The 17,022-nt window shown below is 56.8% G+C and overlaps 6 protein-coding genes across 6 annotated transcripts; 2 read left to right on the forward strand and 4 right to left on the reverse strand.

The window, feature by feature from the left end:
* Nucleotides 1-287: 287 nt before the first annotated feature.
* On the reverse strand, nt 288-4,340 carry BCV69DRAFT_296482 (hypothetical protein; the record flags this gene model as incomplete). Its single annotated transcript, XM_025494014.1, has 1 exon — nt 288-4,340. The coding sequence occupies one exon, from the start codon at nt 4,338-4,340 to the stop codon at nt 288-290; it is 4,053 nt and encodes a 1,350-aa protein (XP_025351354.1).
* Nucleotides 4,341-5,102: 762 nt separating this feature from the next.
* On the reverse strand, nt 5,103-5,887 carry BCV69DRAFT_280089 (hypothetical protein; the record flags this gene model as incomplete). Its single annotated transcript, XM_025491487.1, has 1 exon — nt 5,103-5,887. A coding segment is annotated over exon 1 (349 nt), but the record flags the coding sequence as incomplete, so codon positions are not given.
* Nucleotides 5,888-7,375: 1,488 nt separating this feature from the next.
* Nucleotides 7,376-9,582, reverse strand: BCV69DRAFT_22791 (hypothetical protein). Its single transcript, XM_025489829.1, has 2 exons — nt 9,357-9,582; nt 7,376-9,274 (listed from the first exon to the last, which is right to left on the reverse strand). The coding sequence occupies exons 1-2, from the start codon at nt 9,478-9,480 to the stop codon at nt 7,425-7,427; spliced, it is 1,974 nt and encodes a 657-aa protein (XP_025351356.1). The 5' UTR covers nt 9,481-9,582; the 3' UTR covers nt 7,376-7,424.
* Nucleotides 9,583-9,981: 399 nt separating this feature from the next.
* On the forward strand, nt 9,982-12,065 carry BCV69DRAFT_255169 (hypothetical protein). The gene is made up of 5 exons (XM_025490576.1): nt 9,982-10,669; nt 10,763-11,063; nt 11,132-11,318; nt 11,393-11,765; nt 11,854-12,065. Exons 1-5 carry the CDS (start codon nt 10,197-10,199, stop codon nt 12,011-12,013), a joined length of 1,494 nt encoding a protein of 497 aa, XP_025351357.1. The 5' UTR covers nt 9,982-10,196; the 3' UTR covers nt 12,014-12,065.
* Nucleotides 12,066-12,234: 169 nt separating this feature from the next.
* BCV69DRAFT_280093 (Formate/glycerate dehydrogenase catalytic domain-like protein) lies at nt 12,235-13,789 on the forward strand. The gene is made up of 2 exons (XM_025491488.1): nt 12,235-12,496; nt 12,653-13,789. The coding sequence occupies exons 1-2, from the start codon at nt 12,327-12,329 to the stop codon at nt 13,674-13,676; spliced, it is 1,194 nt and encodes a 397-aa protein (XP_025351358.1). The 5' UTR covers nt 12,235-12,326; the 3' UTR covers nt 13,677-13,789.
* An 8-nt stretch (nt 13,790-13,797) lies between these two features.
* On the reverse strand, nt 13,798-16,832 carry BCV69DRAFT_310034 (hypothetical protein). The gene is made up of 2 exons (XM_025494758.1): nt 16,293-16,832; nt 13,798-16,215 (listed from the first exon to the last, which is right to left on the reverse strand). Exons 1-2 carry the CDS (start codon nt 16,784-16,786, stop codon nt 13,959-13,961), a joined length of 2,751 nt encoding a protein of 916 aa, XP_025351359.1. The 5' UTR covers nt 16,787-16,832; the 3' UTR covers nt 13,798-13,958.
* Between the last annotated feature and the right edge of the window lie 190 nt (nt 16,833-17,022).

Below are 17,022 nucleotides of genomic sequence, written 5' to 3' on the forward strand. Positions count from 1 at the left end.
TAAATTGGCAGAGAGACACACGAGAGATACAAGGGAGACTAGCACAAGGAAAAAACAAATGGTCGTATAAGAGTGTGAAGAAGGTTTGGTGGCATCCAGGCAACACGAAGCGCCGTGAACGTGCGTGCAATGTGGGCACGGAAAGGAAGCGAGGCATGACAGGGGAAACGTGCGAAATGTAAGTGAGGAAGGGCAGAAACAATGAATGCGAGCAGCCAGGGATCGTAGCGTATAGACACGAGAAGCCGGGCTCCGACGGATGCTGAAAATGAGACACCTGCAATTGACTAATAGAACTGCAGGACGTCATCTAGGTCAAGTCCTAGGCCCAGCCCGGGTGGTCCGGAAGGGTCGAAATGCTGAGCGGATGCTTGTCTTGACCGAGCAGCGAGGGCGCTCATATCGCCACTCGGTGGCCTACGACCAGCTTTGTTGTTGACGGCGTCGGCCAGAGCTAGCCCAGCACCGTGGGGTCCGTTGATGCTCATTGACTTGCGGAAATTGCTGCGAGTTTGAGCATTCCCACCGCCGGCACCGAAGGGGCCCAGAGTCATCTTGCCTCGACTGGGAGTTGGCGATCCCGGTGTGGAAGCGCCTCCGGATCCCCTCATATTGAACCGGTTAGCTGAGGAGTAGCCGAGGTCCATCGAGGGAGTGCGAGGGTAAGGTGAGCTCGAGGTTGGGGGGTCCATGGCATCGTGGGCCTGATCGTCATAGCCGTCGCTGGAGTCTTGCGGGGGCAGCTTCCGGCCAGATGAAGGCTGCCGACGTCTCTGCGCAGCGTCCAGAGGAGTAGATGTCGTTGATGAGCGGACTGAACTCATTGCGGCCTGAGGGGTCAAGACACCCGCGCGAGACGGCATAGCCTCTCCAATCATTGCCTCGGAGCTGTTGCCGGCAGCAGTGCTCATTCGTGACCTTGAACGCCGTTTGATCGAGCGGGAAGGACTGCCACTGCCTACGTTCAGCCAATGAGCTCCAGGGAAGTCCTCGTCCACAGTGCTTTCGAGTCCGCCACCCCCGATTACACTACCGCTAGAGTAGATGAGACTCGGCAAGCCGGAAGAGTAGCCTCCCGAGACATCTGTTCCGCTTTGTTGACCAAAGAGCAATTCCCGATCTCGGGCGCTGCCGGGAGTAGAAAAGTTTGCCAAGCTGAGCGCCCAGCCAGAGGGCTCACGTCGACGAGTAGAGCGTGAGGGTGTGTGTAGACCAAGAGGCTCGAGGGTGTTGCCAGGTGTGGTGGAGCCATGACCCAACGTACCCGAGCCAGCGCTCTTGGAAGTCCAGAATCGACTAGGTGTGGATAGGACATCCTGAGAGTATCTGCGATCTGCGTGATCGGGATCGATGTCCGAGTCACTTCTTCCACTTCGAGCGTGTCGACTGGGCGTTGCCGACGCGGGGGGCCTGGTAGGCGATGGGGTCCTGTCTGGCACACCCCGCATCTGTGCGCCAAGACCGCGACCCCTCATGCTAGCAAAGAAGCTTGGACTCATTGTGCGACTGCTTGGCAACTCCTCTTCCTCACTCTCGCCATGACCACGCGCGTTCGATGTGTGCTGTTTCACGCCGTAGGAGCGCACAGGACGCTCACTGTGGGCGACGGCTTGGCTTGAGCTGCTTGGCGTAGTTGCTGCGAAGGTCGACAGGGAGCTGGCTGATTTGCGATCGAGAGGCGAACCAGGCTCGGCAGTGTGCCAGCCTATTCTTGAAGCTCTCGATCTGCCTCGAACGTGTTGCCTCCGAAGCAGACTCGAGCCGTCGCCAGTGTCTACCTCAGGACTAGGGGCCAGTGCCAGCGAGCCGGACGAAGGTATCAGAGTAGCACCAATCTGGCTAGCATTGATATGTATGGGAGAGTCTTCGTGAGCAAAGACGGGAAGTCGATCCAGCGTTTCGGCCTTCACCCTAGGATAGGCGGCGGACGGTGTGGAGACCCCGATATGCGTTGCATATGTCCTCGGGAAGGCCGCCAGAGAACCCTGATGGCCGGAGCCAAGGAGACCAGGAGTCGAACTCGCGTAAGACCCACCTGATGCATGCAAGTTGGCCAGAGCGACAGTCGAAGCAGGTGAGATTGTCAACAGTCGACGAGTGTGACTACTGCTCGGGTCGACCACGCAAGGCTGACAGTACCAGGTTTCCTCGAGGTCCTCTGGTCGTCTGATACCCGCACAGCGCATGTGGTACCAAACTTGGCAGCCATCGCACTGCACCATTGGGCTATCTTCGACTGAGTTACCACAGAGGCATCCGATGAAGGACCCGTCCGACCGACCCCCTGAGCTGATGATAGAGCGGCTCAACGACGAAGGCGTGAAGACGTGACGCTTTATGGGAGTCTTCAGTTCGTTGCGAGGTCTTCCTCGTCTGCCTCCTTTGGACTTTCTGCCTCTTCTCTTGGGTGTTCCATAAGCACCACTGTGAAGATCAGGCATGCTAGCGCTGCTGGCCAAGAGGATGGACTTCCTGTTGCGATCCCTGATGACTTTGGCTACCATGGGATGGCAGTGGGCGCGGGCACGGAAAATGCCGCTTGCGATATGGTGTGGTTGAGCCGTTTCGTCGTCAGCAATCCAGCCATCGTCTGCTTGATGACCGTCATCATCGCCGTCAAGCCAGCGACTAACGACGTCCAGTCGCGCTTCACTCTGCTCTCGAGCCTCGATGGAGGCGGTCCAAGGACCCGCTAGGGCGTCTGGCCAGGCCAGCGACGGCAGAGAGGAGGAAGAGGGGAGCGAAGTGTTCGTAGCAGGAGCAACAGACTCAGATTGCAGCAAATTTGCTTGCGTACTGGAACGTCGCAAGGAACTGGCCATAGGTCCGTTGAGCTTCTCCTTGAACGCCAAGACGCGGTTGAGAGTGGCAGCGTCCAGAGTGGAGCGCTTAGGAGGCAAAGCTCTGGCCCTTAGTGAAGGACTGCCCTCTTCACTCATCGGGAAATGGCTCGCGAGAGAAAAGCTCGGACTGGGCCCAAGATAGCCGGCACTGTTCATGCTGTACCCGGGAGTGTCGAGGCTGCTGGGCAATTGGCTCGAAGATGCGTAGCCGTGTGATGTGCGGTTTGCAATTGTATTGTCTAGTCCCAGCACGAAGTCATCTTGGCAGCCAATCTCAGCCTGCGAAGCTTTGAGCTCCTCTTCGCTCATCGCACCGAGTTGGACTGCCACCTCACGAGCGACGGCTACTCGGCCCATACCTTTGACGTCCACGGCCACTAAATTGCAAGGAGCTCGGGAAGTTCCATTGCAACTTCGTTCGTAATCGGAGACAGATGTAGACGTTGTTGACGGAGCAACTCGGAAGGCTGCCAGTCGATCGAATCTTGCAGGAGCCGTTGGTGGCGCTTCGAAGAGGTCCGATGAGCCATCGGCAGCATGCTCGGGACTTCGGAGTCCAGAGGCAGAAGCTGGGTACACGGCAGTAGCATAGCCCGCCTCGTCTCGCAGTGACGGTCCCATTTCGCCTTCGCCGCTGTTGCTCCTCTTGGTCGGCGATGATGAAGCAGAGGAGCTGATGCCATGCGGTGACCTGCGCTTACGTGGAGTGATCCTGACAGGATTCAAATCCTGATCAGGACGAGAGCTGATCCTGACCTTGTCACGTGGTATATCCGCTGTAGCCGTCGCTGATGCTCCTGCTGCGACTGACGATGCTGGTGTTGTTGAGGTTGCTGATGACGATGATGCTGTTGAATCCACGGACACTTCAGCCTTGGCGTTATCGTGTGAATTCTCCCAGCCCATCTCTACGCCGCCAAGCCTCCTGCCCCTTCGAGGGGTCTGAAGCACCCGCTCGCCTTCTGGCACAACAGCATCGGTAGTCTGTGGGGACGACAAGATGGTCGGAGTGCTTACAGAGCCAGGGAGGCTTTGGACAGAGACGGAGTTTGCGAGGGAAGAAGCACTCGATTGCTGCTGGTGCTGCTGCTGTCGCCGCCTTGAAGAGGCCGAGGGAGGGGGTGTCATCCGGAAAGTATTGAAGTTCGTCTCATTTCTGATCTGCGCAGAAGCGCTTTGAGCCTTGGCCTTGGAAGAGGGGGCTGAGAAGAAAACGTTAGGATGAGCTGGCATGGAAGCTGGAGCTGGTGAGGCTGACGATGTGGTCATTGCTGACTTTGGCAGGCCGTTGCTAGTGAATGAGCTGCTGTTGTAGTTGTGAGAAGAGGTGCTGCTCCTTGTCTTCAGGCGGCGGTTTGAAGGGTGTGGTGATGGAGGCGAGTTGGGATGAAAGATGGACTCGAGAGTAGCTCTTGAATCAGTCGTCGTTGCTGTCCTTTCGGCGCCGTAGGTGTGATGAGGAGGTTCAGTCGAAGTGTAGGGAGCGCTGCTGAGCATTGCCAATGGGTAGGGCTGCAGTCTGCCCGAAGATTGGACAGATTCTTTTGTGACGAACGGTTCGTCTGATTGGCGATTGTGACAATGTCGAACAAGGGCGGGCGAGCGAGCGCGGTCTTGAATTGGTGGTCCCTTGCCAGAAGGGACGGCAGGATGTGAATGTCCGAGTGCGAGGGCGTGAGGGGGCAAAGATCGTGTGTGATGAAACGGAATGTACAAGGTCCGAGATTGGGTGACGCAGATGGCCTACAGTAGATTTTGCGGTGCGGTGATGTGAAAGGTGACCATGTAGAGTAGAGGAGCAGCCGATACGACAGGCCAGACCGATTGCTGGGTGAATGAGATGCCGGGAATCTGGAACAGAGATGCTAGGGCCGTTTGCCTTTGCGGCTGTATGCTGCTACGGGGTCAGCTATGCTGTGTTGGCTGTTTGGGTTCAATGAGGCTGCTATGAATGGTGGAGATGATACAAGCGGAGGTGCAGATGACCAAAGAGGGAGGAGGAGGAGTGGGGTAGATGGTAGTGAGCCAGTGAGCGATAGCAGCCGGACACCTCGGACGGGGTTCACCTATGATCGAGAAGAAGATCGCGGGCAAGCGAGGTGAGTGGCTACCCAGGCAGGCAGGCAGGCATGCAGGGCAGAGCAGGACAGGACAGGTAGGCCCTCTGCCAGGCGGCATGACCAGACAGGCAGGCGAGCAAAGGCACAGGGAGCGTGCGGGCGGGCGGGCGGGCGGGCGGACAAAGCGGAGACGCGTAGTTTCTCGTTCAAGGTGCATTGCAGCACCTACAGCCTTCTGCAGCGACCGGCCAAACCAGGCAGGCCAAGGCTAGAGCACGCCCTCGTCGTTACCACGGCCACTGAATCAGCCAAGCAACTCGGTGTGGCCTCGGCGGTCCATTGCTGTACACTGTGAATGCCTGGCCTTCCCTCACTTCAGGGCCACTTACCACACCTTGCTTTGACCACTTGCAAATAAGACCTGACCACACGACCCTGGTCCTACCTTTGGCACGCCTCGGCGCTTTTCCCACGAGATGTGGCCTAAGCTTTGCCTTTGCAAAGGGACCGGGAGCGACAAGAGAGTATCTACCGTGCACTATCCTAAGCACGGAGGTTGCAGACGAAGCTCCACCTTGCGTAAGTCGTCGCAGTGCCCTTTTGCCTCTACAGTCTGCCGCTGGGTCCGATGCTTGCTGCAAAGCTTATGCGAGAGAGCGGATCGAGCTTCGTTTAGGCGGTGTATGCATGGGCTCTTCGAATGGGAGTGGCAGCAGCGCCTTTGTGCGTGCGTGCGTGCCTGCCTGCTGAAGAGTGCCGAAGGCAAGGGCGGAGAAGAAACGCAAAATGAAGAGGGGGTCCTCTTAGCGCCTCTTTCTTGCCCTGTTCCCCCGCCTTTCGCTCCGCCGCGCAGGAGAAGATGAACGGCCAATGGCAAGGGCCTTGGAGACATACAGCCCTCTTCTAGCACACACAACTGATAACGCTCTGTTGTGGAACAAGCATACCATGTGCTGAATGTCTCGCCGGCGCTTATTTGGTGAGCTTAACGAACAAGTTGCAGGCATTCATGCATCAGCGTACGGCAGCCTGGTAGCGCGCCAGACTTGGCTAAGCGGGGCTCACGAAGCACGTACCTCTTCTTCTGAGTTGCCCCACTTCGGAGAAAGGTGCGGGGTCTCAAAGCCAAGCCTCGGATGTGCGCCATTACCGGTGTGTTGCTCCCTCGTGTAAGGACTATTTTGTGCCTCCCTCAGCGTCAGACGGCGTGGGAACATTTATGTCGAAGAAGCCGTGAAACGCGGAACACAGCTCGCTTATCGCAAAGGCACCAGCAGCCAGGAAGGCCTTCGGGTCCTTCTACCGGCCGAGCCCCACCCCGCGGTCACTTCGTAGCACCAAGATCCCCGACTTGCGGTGCAGCAATCACATAGAGTTGTGTAAAGGCAAGATATCGGAGATCCCGCTGTGAGGACAAGAGCTTCAATGCCCTAGCGAGCCAATGGTGCGATCTACAACTCGTGCGACCTCTTTCAGTGCTTGCCCAACCGGCCTCGTCAATCTTGAGATGTTTCTCGCATAGGTGGTCCTGCATAGTGGGGTTACATTGCTGGCCCTCTCGAGCTTGACGGCCTCTAAGCGGGCATATCCTCTTCTCTGGTTTCTCGCTGTAGCGTGTCCGGCGTCCGATCACACTGGTGTCTTGCCTCGACAATCCCCGCGTCACCCGCGCGCGTCTTACAGCGCCACTTTACGCGTCTCGCGCGTCTAGTCGCGTGTCACTTGTTACTCCGCTTTTCGCCTTCGGGGTGGCATCCAAAGAATGAGCACGGAATGCCTGCGCGACGAGCCGCGGCTGCAAGAGCCAGGAAGAGGGGGGCTAGGGCTGAGGGCAGTGATCGCTTCCAGCACCGACAGCTTCCTGGGGCTGATAACGGCAGCCAGGGTAGGGTGAAGATGCGAGGCCGGATCCCGTTATCCGAAGCAGCTTGGCGATGAGAAGACGCTAAGCGAAGGGTCAGCTGATGAGGATCAAGGCTTCTGCCTCTACTGCCTTTTCACGTCCAGATTTGCCGGTAACACTGCCTTTACTGTATTCCCACGCTAGTCAATCTGATCATGGTACCAAAGCCACGCGAGAGGACCGATCTGCAACGTGGAACACCAATAGCAACGGCAAAGACGGCGTTGCTCTTGTGCCTCGATGGACCAACCCTTACAGGCCGAGAGGAAGGAAAGGTTCGCTTGCAATCTGTAGAGCGGAGCAGTGAATGCATGCCGTGGGGTGTCTAGAGCCGAGGGCTGGGCAGTCTGACCTTCCGATGATCTGCTGCTCTTGTGAAACAGATGAAAGGCCACTCACGAGCTTCTCGAAGCAGCTCCCACATATTGGGGTCCCACAAGGTCCCCTGGGAATCTCATACTGGCGTGAAATAGATGTGATGTGCATTGTTGCTGAGCCTCGACTGAGCAGCGTATCGTGATGAGAACGAGAGATAGTACAAAAATAGATCGTATGTGAGAACACAGCCACAGACAGGATGCGATAACCAAGCGTATTTCCAAAGATTTCCTCCGTCCTTCATGTCCATAGGCCCGTCTTACCCTTGATGACAATGTCTCCGTACGGCTCGTCCTGCTTCAACTCCACTTGATCCTTCGTGCCTAGCACCAGTAGCTCGAAAAAGAAGCCAGCTGCCGCTCTCCTCGATGCATTTGCCCCCACCTGGTCCAGACGAAGCTCAGAATCTTCATCATCCCTGTTGAGCTGCGACCTGATCACCCTCTGCGCTCGTACTGTGTTCTTTGACCAGCCCTGAGCGGAGGCAGCCTGAGTGGCATTGGCATCCTCGGCAGCTGCCAAAGCCGCCGTCTCCACATCTGAGGGACGAGTGTCGAATGCAGCCAGCAATCGGCTGGAAGTGGGTGTGAAGCTCTCCGTCTCGAGATTCACGTCTTCTGGCATCTCGGGGGTGCCGAGCCTGCTGAGGGGAGCCAGAATGCCGGTCTGGGAGAGGGTAGCATCGCCTCCTGCGGCCTCATCCTCCTCAGCGCGAGCTTGAATCCGTTGAGACTTGCGAAGACCAGATTCGTCTGCTGTGATGTCGAGTGCTGGCATTGTGTCGTCGAGGGTGGGCATGTCGAGTCCGTCTCCACCACCAAGGCCCAATGTCTCGTCCCCGAAGCCGAAGTCCACTTGATCCTCTTCCGCTGGAGCGGCTCTTCGTCCCACTTCCACACTCAAGTCATCTTCTGGTGTAGAGCGGGCACGCTTGGCCGCTCGATGTGCATCGAGGTCAATGACAAAGAGATTATTGAGTTCCGGTGCGAGATCAAGATCAGAGCCAGCGAAGAGATTACTCATGCTGCCTTTGCTCAGAGAACCAAAGTGAGCAGCCGGATCGTTGTGAATGCTGAGGAGAGCTGCATAAGCCCGAGAGCGAGGCAGATACTGCTCCTCTGTGAGGATATCATCGACGTTGCGCTTGCCGAGAGCATTGATACCCGCACCATCGAGTTCGGTAACGCGGTCCTCGAGCTGCTTTCGATCCTTTGCTGCCTTGGCTGCAGCATCCGCCGCTCTCTTCTCAGCAGCTTCTGTGACTTGTTGCTTCGTTCTCGGGGTCATGTCGTCCAGAGAGAGACTTTGCTCTGCCGCAATGTCGCTAGCTGAGACATCCAGACCTGCTGCAGTCAGGTCCAGGCCGCCATCATCTCCTCCGAAGTCGAAGCCGCTCTCATCTCGTGTCACATCGGTGGCACCGAGAAGATCACCCACGCTCGGCCGTCCAGCATCACTACCAGCAGCATCTCGGCCGGCACCTAGACTTGAAAGATCATCACGATCGATGGGATCTCCATCGGCATTGACGAGACGACCCGCTGAGTCCCGACGCTGACGAGAGGCAGCAGTGGCATCGCCCTCTCCAAACAGATCGAGACCCAGGTCCAATCCCCCGTCTGGATCGAACTCTCCCGAGGCGATGCCCATGCCACTCGAGAGCAAATCCAGACTTGCGGCATCGTCATCGATGTCATACTGGGCCTGAGGGAGTGTGATGTCCGATTGTCTGGCTAGGTGACCGCGACCGCCGCCAGGTGTACCGCTTGTACTTCTGCGCTGTCTGCTGGGCGTACTTGCTGCTCTGACATGCAAATCGGCATCCCAATTCTCGAGACCGACGTCAGGCAACAAAATATTAATATCTGTCTGTGCATTCGGGATCGTGATGGTGTTGGAGGAGACGGCGAGCTGATCACTGGTCATGTCCACCGCACCAGCCCTGAAGGCCATCTTGATCTTCAGAAGAGCATCTGTGCAGTCATCGAGGAGGTACTTCGCCTTGCGCGAATAGATACGGACGACACCCAGAAGGAGCTGACCACTGAGTCGGAGAGCCAGTGGGGCAGCTCGTTGTTCAACAATGGCAGCTACGCGAGAACAAGGGTTATCACGTCAGCTCACGTTCCCCGAGACGGCTCCTCGCTACACGTGTACTCTCGTGATACTCACAGACACTGTTTTCGATGTTCGTTTGCAGGAATGCCGTCTTGTTTAGCTTACGCTCAAAGTGAGCTGCTAGCCAGACTTTGCCCAAAGGCCCGCGCTTCGACAGGATGACATCTGAATAAAACATCTTGTGCCACGGACGATGGAAGAGGTCACGAGCCTCGAGAAGAGTATGTAGTGTCTCTGTGGCGGCGGTCCAGCGTTCGCTCTACTTCGCGTCGTGGCGTTGAGTTATTCGAGGCACCGATTGCGAAGGCGCAAAGGACAGAAAGGGAGCCTTCTTTTCTCGAGTTGCTGAAGGAGGCGAATACGATAGTAGATAGCCGAAGCAGATGATAAGGTATATGGAAGATGCAGGGACGATGATCGGTTGCGAGGAAGGTAAGGACGTCAAGTTAGTCAGGAGGCGGAGGAAGTTCACGCTTCAGGCAGTCCACGCTCCTTTGGCCCTGAACGGAAAGGACTCACGAGACGCGTCGCCTGATTGGGCCTTGGCCTTGGCTTGGGCGTCGGAACGGAAGGAGAGAAGCACCCGTTGTGCCAAGTCCGATCTGGGGTCCTGGACCGCGAGTCTCCGCTGCAGCCCTCGTCTTGTGCCGCCGTCGTCCATCCGCACGGCCGCCTTCGCCTTCTCTTCGACGCCTTCGTTGCGCTCGTCTCCTGTCCATCACTTCATACCCACCTCATCCGCAGAGTATTGCCGCAAGCATCGTCTCGCCTTACCTTCTACTTCTTCAGCGCTGCTATTCGCGCCAACTCTACCCGTCCTAGCCTGCTCCACCTCCTCATTCGGGGCGCAGGTGCACTTGGCGGGCTCGTCGCTCTGCCGCCCTGCCCTCGGTGATGCTACCGAGTACATATCGACGAGTACCGACAGGGGAAGGTGGTCTATCCCCTGGGGCTAGCGGCAATGACTCTTCGCGCAATGCCAGAGTCCTGATCACTTCTTCATTGAGCCGCATCGTTGCTCGTCTAGAACGAACAAGGGTGGTAATGATCGCAATCGTCATCTTCCTGGTCTTCGTCTTTGGCTTGTCAATCACTGAGCCTACAACAGCTGATGGAAATTATGCTTCGCGCCTTAAGCCAGGCTTCCTTAGCAAGAACAAAGGCCAGAGCATCTCCGGCGGCCAGTGGAATGCCCAGCGCTTCGACGCAGATGGCTGGGTCAAAGGCAGTGGACGGGAGAATCTCACGTATGACTCGCCTTTCAACAGAGACGACTATTCTCTGACCGAAGACGAGTGTGATGCATTCTTCCCAGGACTGTACAAGGAGATTGACCGCAGCGTTCAGCACTACTCGACAGTAGAAGTGTGAGTTTCCGATGAGCCCCTGGCCAGGGTCATGGAGAGAGATCTGTGAGACACGAAATCCTGATCGCCTACTTCTGCATTGCACTTACGCAGGTTCGACAAGGAGTACCTCGACTTCACCTGCGATGACGGCATCTGGTCGAATGCGAGGGTCATCGTATACGAGAATGAAGTCTACCTAAAGCACTACCGCCAATCAGACTTCACCCGCTCGCAATCCGCATTGAATCTGCTGCACCTTGCCGTGACCACCTCAAGGGAGAAGCTGCCGAACATCGAATTCTGCGTGAACATGATGGACTGGGGGTCGAGAGGAAAGTTCGGACTGGACCGAGGCCCGGACCAGCGAGATGTTTGGTTGATGCCAGATTATGGATGGTTCGCCTGGCCCGAAGTGAGTAGAAAAGATCATACCGGCCAACCATGTAGACATGCTAAATTCCAGTCTTCCCTTCCCGTCAGCATGTGGGCTCGTACAAAGACTATCGCAGAAGATCTGCAAAGGTGGAAAAGGAAGTGGGTTGGGCGGGCAAGGTCCCCAAGCTGTTTTGGCGCGGTTCGATGAAGGTGGGGACTGCTGACAGAGAGTCTATGAAGCAGATGGCAGATGGTCACAGCTGGAACGATGTACAAGAGGTGGTCTGGTCTGGTGAGTCGAACTATCCGGGTTTGCACGAAGAGCGCCGAACGAGCTCTTACCTCCTCTCTACCCTCGTACTGCAGAAGGTGCAACCAACGCAGTCTCAATGGAGGACCACTGTCGTTGGAAGTTCCACGGATTTCCCGAGGGCAATACCTATTCAGGACGACTGCGCTATCTGCAGAACTGCCGCGTCGTCATTGTCACCCATACACCCAGGTGGATCCAACATTGGACTCACCTTTACAATGCTGACTGGAATTCGCCAGACCAGAACATTGTGTATGTGGATCCACCGAAACCAGAAGACCCTTCGGTTCCGGTCCACGGGGAAAATGGGGCACAGTTCAATGACAACACCTGGGCCCACCTGCCAAAGGCGATGGACAGGCTATTGGCGGATGATGCAAGAGCGAAACTGATTGCGGACAATCAGTGGAATTTCTTCCGGGAAAGGTGAGCATCTCGCATCAAGTCGGGCGAGCTCGGAATCCACCGTCTGACCATACATCGCTCATTTCTCACCAATGCCCATGCTCCCCAGATATGTGTCTCCTGCATCAGCAACCTGCTACTGGCGCAAACTCATCAAGGGCTTTGCGACTACCCAGCGGTACCAGGTGGATCTGTCAGGGGATGAAACTACCTTTGAGACGTGGCTGTTGGGCGCCAATCGCCTAAAACAAGACACTGGGTTCCACTGATCTGCCGGTCCTGGGAAGCGCTTCAGTGGCATGTGTATCATCTTCAATGTGCGCCAAGTGTCCATTATATCACCTTGCGGTTACATCATATACTATTCCCCGTCGCCAGGGTCTGTGTCTGCGTACCGAGTCACATCTCGGCTGTTCGCCGTCCCGCGGAGCCACTTCCGTCGGAAGCGTGTCCCGCGCAGTGGAGAAGAAGTGAACCATGAGTGACTCCTTAGATTTCTGGCTCACCACGTCAAGCCCAGGTGTAGCGACCATCACCACCATAGCTCAGTACACTTTCTCTCACACCTTAATCTGTACCACCATGACGTCCACTTCCGCCCGTCAGCCACTCTACTTGCGATGCGAGATGAAGAAGGCAGAGCACCGCGCTGCCCTCACACCAACCACAGCCAAGCAGCTCCTAGATGCTGGCTTCGATGTGACGGTGGAGAGGGATCCCCAGAGGATCTTTGATGATGAGGAGTATGAGCGGTGAGTACGGCATAGAGCTTTTTGGAGTTGAGGAAGCGTACGCAGAGGAGCTCTGGCCACGACATCGGGAGCTGGCATAGCTCACACATACCATCACTCCACATCGTCACACCCTGGCTCTGCCCCTCCTGTGGTTTGACAACCTGCAATGCTCAGTGTCGGCTGCAAGCTTGCTCCTCACAACACATGGGAGTCTCTGCCCACCAACATCCCCATCATCGGTCTCAAGGAGCTTCCCGCTCCTGGACCTCCCCTCCCCCACACCCACATCCAGTTCGCCCACTGCTACAAGCAACAAGGTGGCTGGGTGGATGTACTGTCTCGATTCAAGCAGGGAGGTGGAAAGCTCTATGATCTAGAGTTCCTCGAGGATGCCAATGGTCGTCGAGTTGCCGCTTTCGGTTGGCACGCCGGATTTGCTGGTGCGGCGCTGGGTCTCCTGGCTCTCGCCGAGCAGAATGAGTCGCGCCGCCTGGGCGCCCAGAAGCGCTACCCGAACGAGGAGGCTCTCATGAAGGTCGTTCGTGCACAGGTGGATAAGCTGAAGGCTGCCAGCAAGGATGGAAAGGTCAAGGCTCTCGTTGTGGGCGCTTTGGGCCGTTGTGGACGAGGAGCCGTAGACTGCCTTGAGAAGGCCGGTCTCTCCTCTGGAGACATTGTCAAGTGGGACATCCAGGAGACCTCTGCCAAGTCTGGCCCCTACCAGGAGCTTCTCGATGTGGACCTCTTTGTCAACTGCATCTACTTGAACAAGAAGATTCCTCCTTTCCTCAACCGAGAGTCCATCTCTCAGGCCGGTCAGGATCGTCGCCTGGGCTGTGTGGTGGACGTCTCGTGCGATACCACGAACCCCAACAACCCACTGCCGATCTACGACATCAACACCACCTTCGACGAGCCCACTGTGGATGTGGATGGTCTGGCCAAGGGAGCACCACCCATGACAGTCATCTCCATCGACCATCTCCCCACACTGCTGCCCCGCGAGGCATCAGAGGCATTCTCATCCGACCTCATGCCATCTCTCCTGCAGCTACCCTACGCTACCGGTCTCAAGAAGCTGGGTGAGGAAGACGTTCAGGCTGACGGACAGCCAAAGGAGGACAGGGGGGCCGTATGGGCTCGGGCAGAGAAGCTCTTTAGGCAGAAGCTGTCGGAGGCTGAGAAGGAGGGAGCTTAAGAGTCTTCGACGTTGTTACTCTCTAGTGCTCGGCCTCGTTTGCTTTTGCAAGAATATTATAGAGATGCGCGACTACGTCGCAAAAGCAATGAGATAGATCTGCGATCAGTGCGAGACATGAGCTGCGAATGCATTTGAATTTGGGGGTAGTCGAGAGGGGTATGTATGTGCTGTTTGCAAGGGAATTGCGTGCTATCGTACAATGCGAACCACCGCTGCTACCCTACCTCTCTCCTTCCTTTCATGATCGACTCTCTTCTTTCTGCAGTCTGTTCCCCCACCTCAATCACTGTCACTCAACACGATTGCGTCGCTTTTCCTCCCACCCCTCACCAGCGCCCTATTTGTCCTCCCTCCGGCGTTCTGCTCCGACAGTGCTTTGCTAAGGAAACGTGTTCCATGTGTACCCTTGCCTCGACCATGAAGGTGAACTGTAACCGAGGGAGCGTCCATCAGAACGAAGCCGTCGTCATCGTCGCTGTCGTGTTGACGAGACGCCATCTGCTGCTTCGAGGCGCGCCCGACATCCTGCATCGAGTGCGACCTCGCCGATCTAGAGGCAGCGCCTATTCTTCCAGCAACGACGATGGGCGGCGGACTTCCCTCTCTCAGGCCCGTGCCCCTCTTTGCGCGCTTGACGTTCGGCCGCCGGGGACTGGGGCTGCTCTCGATCGATAGAGCCTTGGAGCGTTGCCCAATGGTGCGAAGGAACTCCACTGCGTCGGGAAGAGAGGCGTCTGGATCTGTCTCGTCTGCACCTGTGACCATACACACTTCTGTGTCTGAGCTGGCGAGGGCGGAGGAAGGCTTCTGAACTCCCGATCGCTTGGCAGTAGATGGCTTGTGGGCTGGAGCTGCTGTAGAGCTTGCCGGAGCTTTTCTCGAGTGGTGTGTGGTGGTCAATGTGACATTGGCGGTATCGTCCTCGCTGTGGAGCACAAAGGTGTCGTCATCATCACTGCAGCCTTCTGTCAGGGGCGCTATCCGATCCGAGCTCGGCTGGCTGAACGAGGCAGGTCCGCTCTGTGTGCGACCAAAGGTGCGATTGGAGAAGACATTGCCAGATGGCTTGCTTGCGGGAATGGCAGGAGGAGTCACTGTCGACCGCGAGTGCCCTAGTGCATCGTTCTCGTAAGAATCAGAAGATAGTGTAGCTGGCAATGGTGTGATCGAGAAAGGTCTCGAGCTGGTCGTGGATTTTGCAGGCTGCTGAGAGGCTGGAGGAACCGAGCCCTTCTGGCTCATGAAAATCGAGTCGATCGTAGTATGTCCCGCTCCAGCGGCTCTCTTCTTCGCAGCAGGCTTGGATTTTGCCGTCGTGCTCTTCTTGCTGCCCTTCGACTTCCCTTTGGACTGCAAGGCCAGACGATATTCTTCTACTAACGACTTGCCGACGTCGTTGGCCTCCAACCGGTCAGCCAAAATCCAGGTCCGGACGTTCGAATACGGATCGGGCGGTGGCTTTGCTTTTCTCTTGCTAGGTGACGGCGGGCATCCACCCGGAGCAACGAGGCTTAAGCCATAGGGAGAGCAAGGTGGCAATTCCTCTTCCGTGTCCTCTGCATCTGTCGTGTGCCGTGAAGAGCTTTGTGAAGCAGGAGGCATGTCTTCCGGGAAGTCCTCATCGTATCCTGGCCCCACATTAAGTAGAGGGTCGATGCCCTTCTCAGCGTCTTCTGCAAGTGGTCTCGGATTCCACTCCAGGCGGTACTCTAGAAGCTGACCGGTACCGGCATGCCGTCGTTCGCCGTGAATTTTCAGGACTTCGAGCTGCAGGACCTTGCCCTTGCTGCCAATCGCCTCATCTTCCGCATCACTCTGGCAATTCATTTGCACTACTCTGCCTCGCCTGAGCTCTTGCAACAGCAGGCCCTTCCACGCCACATTGCGTAAACGGCCCACCGTTGCTTTCGGCCCCCAAGCGAACGTTCTCTGAGCGAATGAAGCCATCGCAGTAAGATCGGGGTCACGGAATTTGAGCTTGCGGCGAGCAGACGACCCGATTGAGGTCGAGCCGGATCCGCTCTCTTCCTCTGCTAAGCTCCAAGTAGTCACCGGGGACACGTAACTCGCCAGGACTTCGAGGGCGTCCTGCGTACTCAAAAACGATTTGAAAGCATCGCTTTGAGCCAATTTGAGATGACGACCATTGAGGAAGCCTTGCTTGTTCGTTTGTAGCTCGTTGCAGACATCTGATAGCCACTGCTTGAGGAAAGGGGACCAAAGCGAAGACGTCGCTACGCTGGGTAGCTTCGTCTCGGGATCATGGCCGTCTATGTTGCAATGCTTACGGAAGCCTCTCAGCAGAGCCTGGCCATGACCAGCTTGTGCGAGTCCAATAGCGGTCTTGACACCGCACCCACCGAGTCCCCCTACGTCATAGTCACCTCCAGCCATCAGAGCTACAAGAATGAGCCCATCCTGATCCAGTACTAAATCTGGCAGCTCGCGAATGTTAGAAGCTCGATAGATGGTAGCCAGATTGTCTCCTCCATCCTCAGCTGTTGCAGGCCGAGCCTGAGTGAGCGTGGGCGACCAGCTAATAGCAGGAAAAGTGCGCTTGTCGGTCAATACGGACGTCTGTCTTTGTCTCACAGCAGCCTAGCATCCACTCACTTTCTCATAACAGTCTGAGCTCCAAAGACAAGTGAATCGACATCATCGCTCAAGACGGCATCAATCAGTCCCTCTTGATTCATCCTCGCGAGCTCTGCTTCAGCCTCACCTGGCGCCTCCCATCCGATGGCTCCGAATGTGGCAATCATCTCCATCAGCGGTCCCGTGAGCGGATGCTTCTTGGCTCCCACTGTCCTGCCCCTCTTGACTCTCGGCCTGAGCGGTCCATCGAAGACGAAGACTGCATTGATAGGCAAGGAGAGCAAGCGAGCCAAGCGGAAGAATATGAGTCGGAGAATGGGATTGGACCCTTCTACCGACAGGCGGGCGTGGAAGAGCCAGGCGGATAGGTCGACGCCGATGATGGGCAGCCGCTGAGGTGCGCCATCGGTGATGGGTGGGAGCGAGTCCACCAGTGCGCGGAGGTCGAGCGTCTCGAGGTTGTGGGACGTACCTGCCGGTGAGAGATGGGACCAGAGGCCCGGTACGCCCATCTGGCCGTCGAAGGGGAGGGGAGGGCGAGCTACGATGGCAAGGACGAGGAGGAAGGTCAGCCAACCATGGCGGAGCATTTGACGCACACACACACGCCTCGACGGAAAGAGAGGCGCGTCGCCAGAATGTCACTGCACAGAAGCTCACACGCCCAAAGTTGCGCTCACGCTCCGCACCAACCTTCCTACCCGCCCTCACTCGTCATGCCTCCTTCTTCGGCTCGATCTAGGTCAAA

This window comes from Pseudomicrostroma glucosiphilum (genome assembly GCF_003144135.1).
Source record: "Pseudomicrostroma glucosiphilum strain MCA 4718 unplaced genomic scaffold BCV69scaffold_1, whole genome shotgun sequence".
In the NCBI taxonomy this organism is placed as follows: Eukaryota; Fungi; Basidiomycota; class Exobasidiomycetes; order Microstromatales; family Microstromataceae; genus Microstroma; species Microstroma glucosiphilum.

Bases quoted from the DNA above. Each gene is read 5' to 3' on its own strand.
- BCV69DRAFT_22791 (XM_025489829.1), bottom strand. From the start codon at position 9,480: ATGTTTTATTCAGATGTCATCCTGTCGAAGCGCGGGCCTTTGGGCAAA. The intron at 9,275-9,356 runs GTGAGTATCACG...GTTCTCGCGTAG, and splicing joins GAACATCGAAAACAGTGTCT to CTGCCATTGTTGAACAACGA.
- BCV69DRAFT_255169 (XM_025490576.1), top strand. From the start codon at position 10,197: ATGCTACCGAGTACATATCGACGAGTACCGACAGGGGAAGGTGGTCTA. The intron at 10,670-10,762 runs GTGAGTTTCCGA...GCACTTACGCAG, and splicing joins CACTACTCGACAGTAGAAGT to GTTCGACAAGGAGTACCTCG. The intron at 11,319-11,392 runs GTGAGTCGAACT...CTCGTACTGCAG, and splicing joins ACAAGAGGTGGTCTGGTCTG to AAGGTGCAACCAACGCAGTC.
- BCV69DRAFT_280093 (XM_025491488.1), top strand. From the start codon at position 12,327: ATGACGTCCACTTCCGCCCGTCAGCCACTCTACTTGCGATGCGAGATG. The intron at 12,497-12,652 runs GTGAGTACGGCA...TGCAATGCTCAG, and splicing joins GATGATGAGGAGTATGAGCG to TGTCGGCTGCAAGCTTGCTC.
- BCV69DRAFT_310034 (XM_025494758.1), bottom strand. From the start codon at position 16,786: ATGGGCGTACCGGGCCTCTGGTCCCATCTCTCACCGGCAGGTACGTCC. The intron at 16,216-16,292 runs GTGAGTGGATGC...TCCTGCTATTAG, and splicing joins GCTCAGACTGTTATGAGAAA to CTGGTCGCCCACGCTCACTC.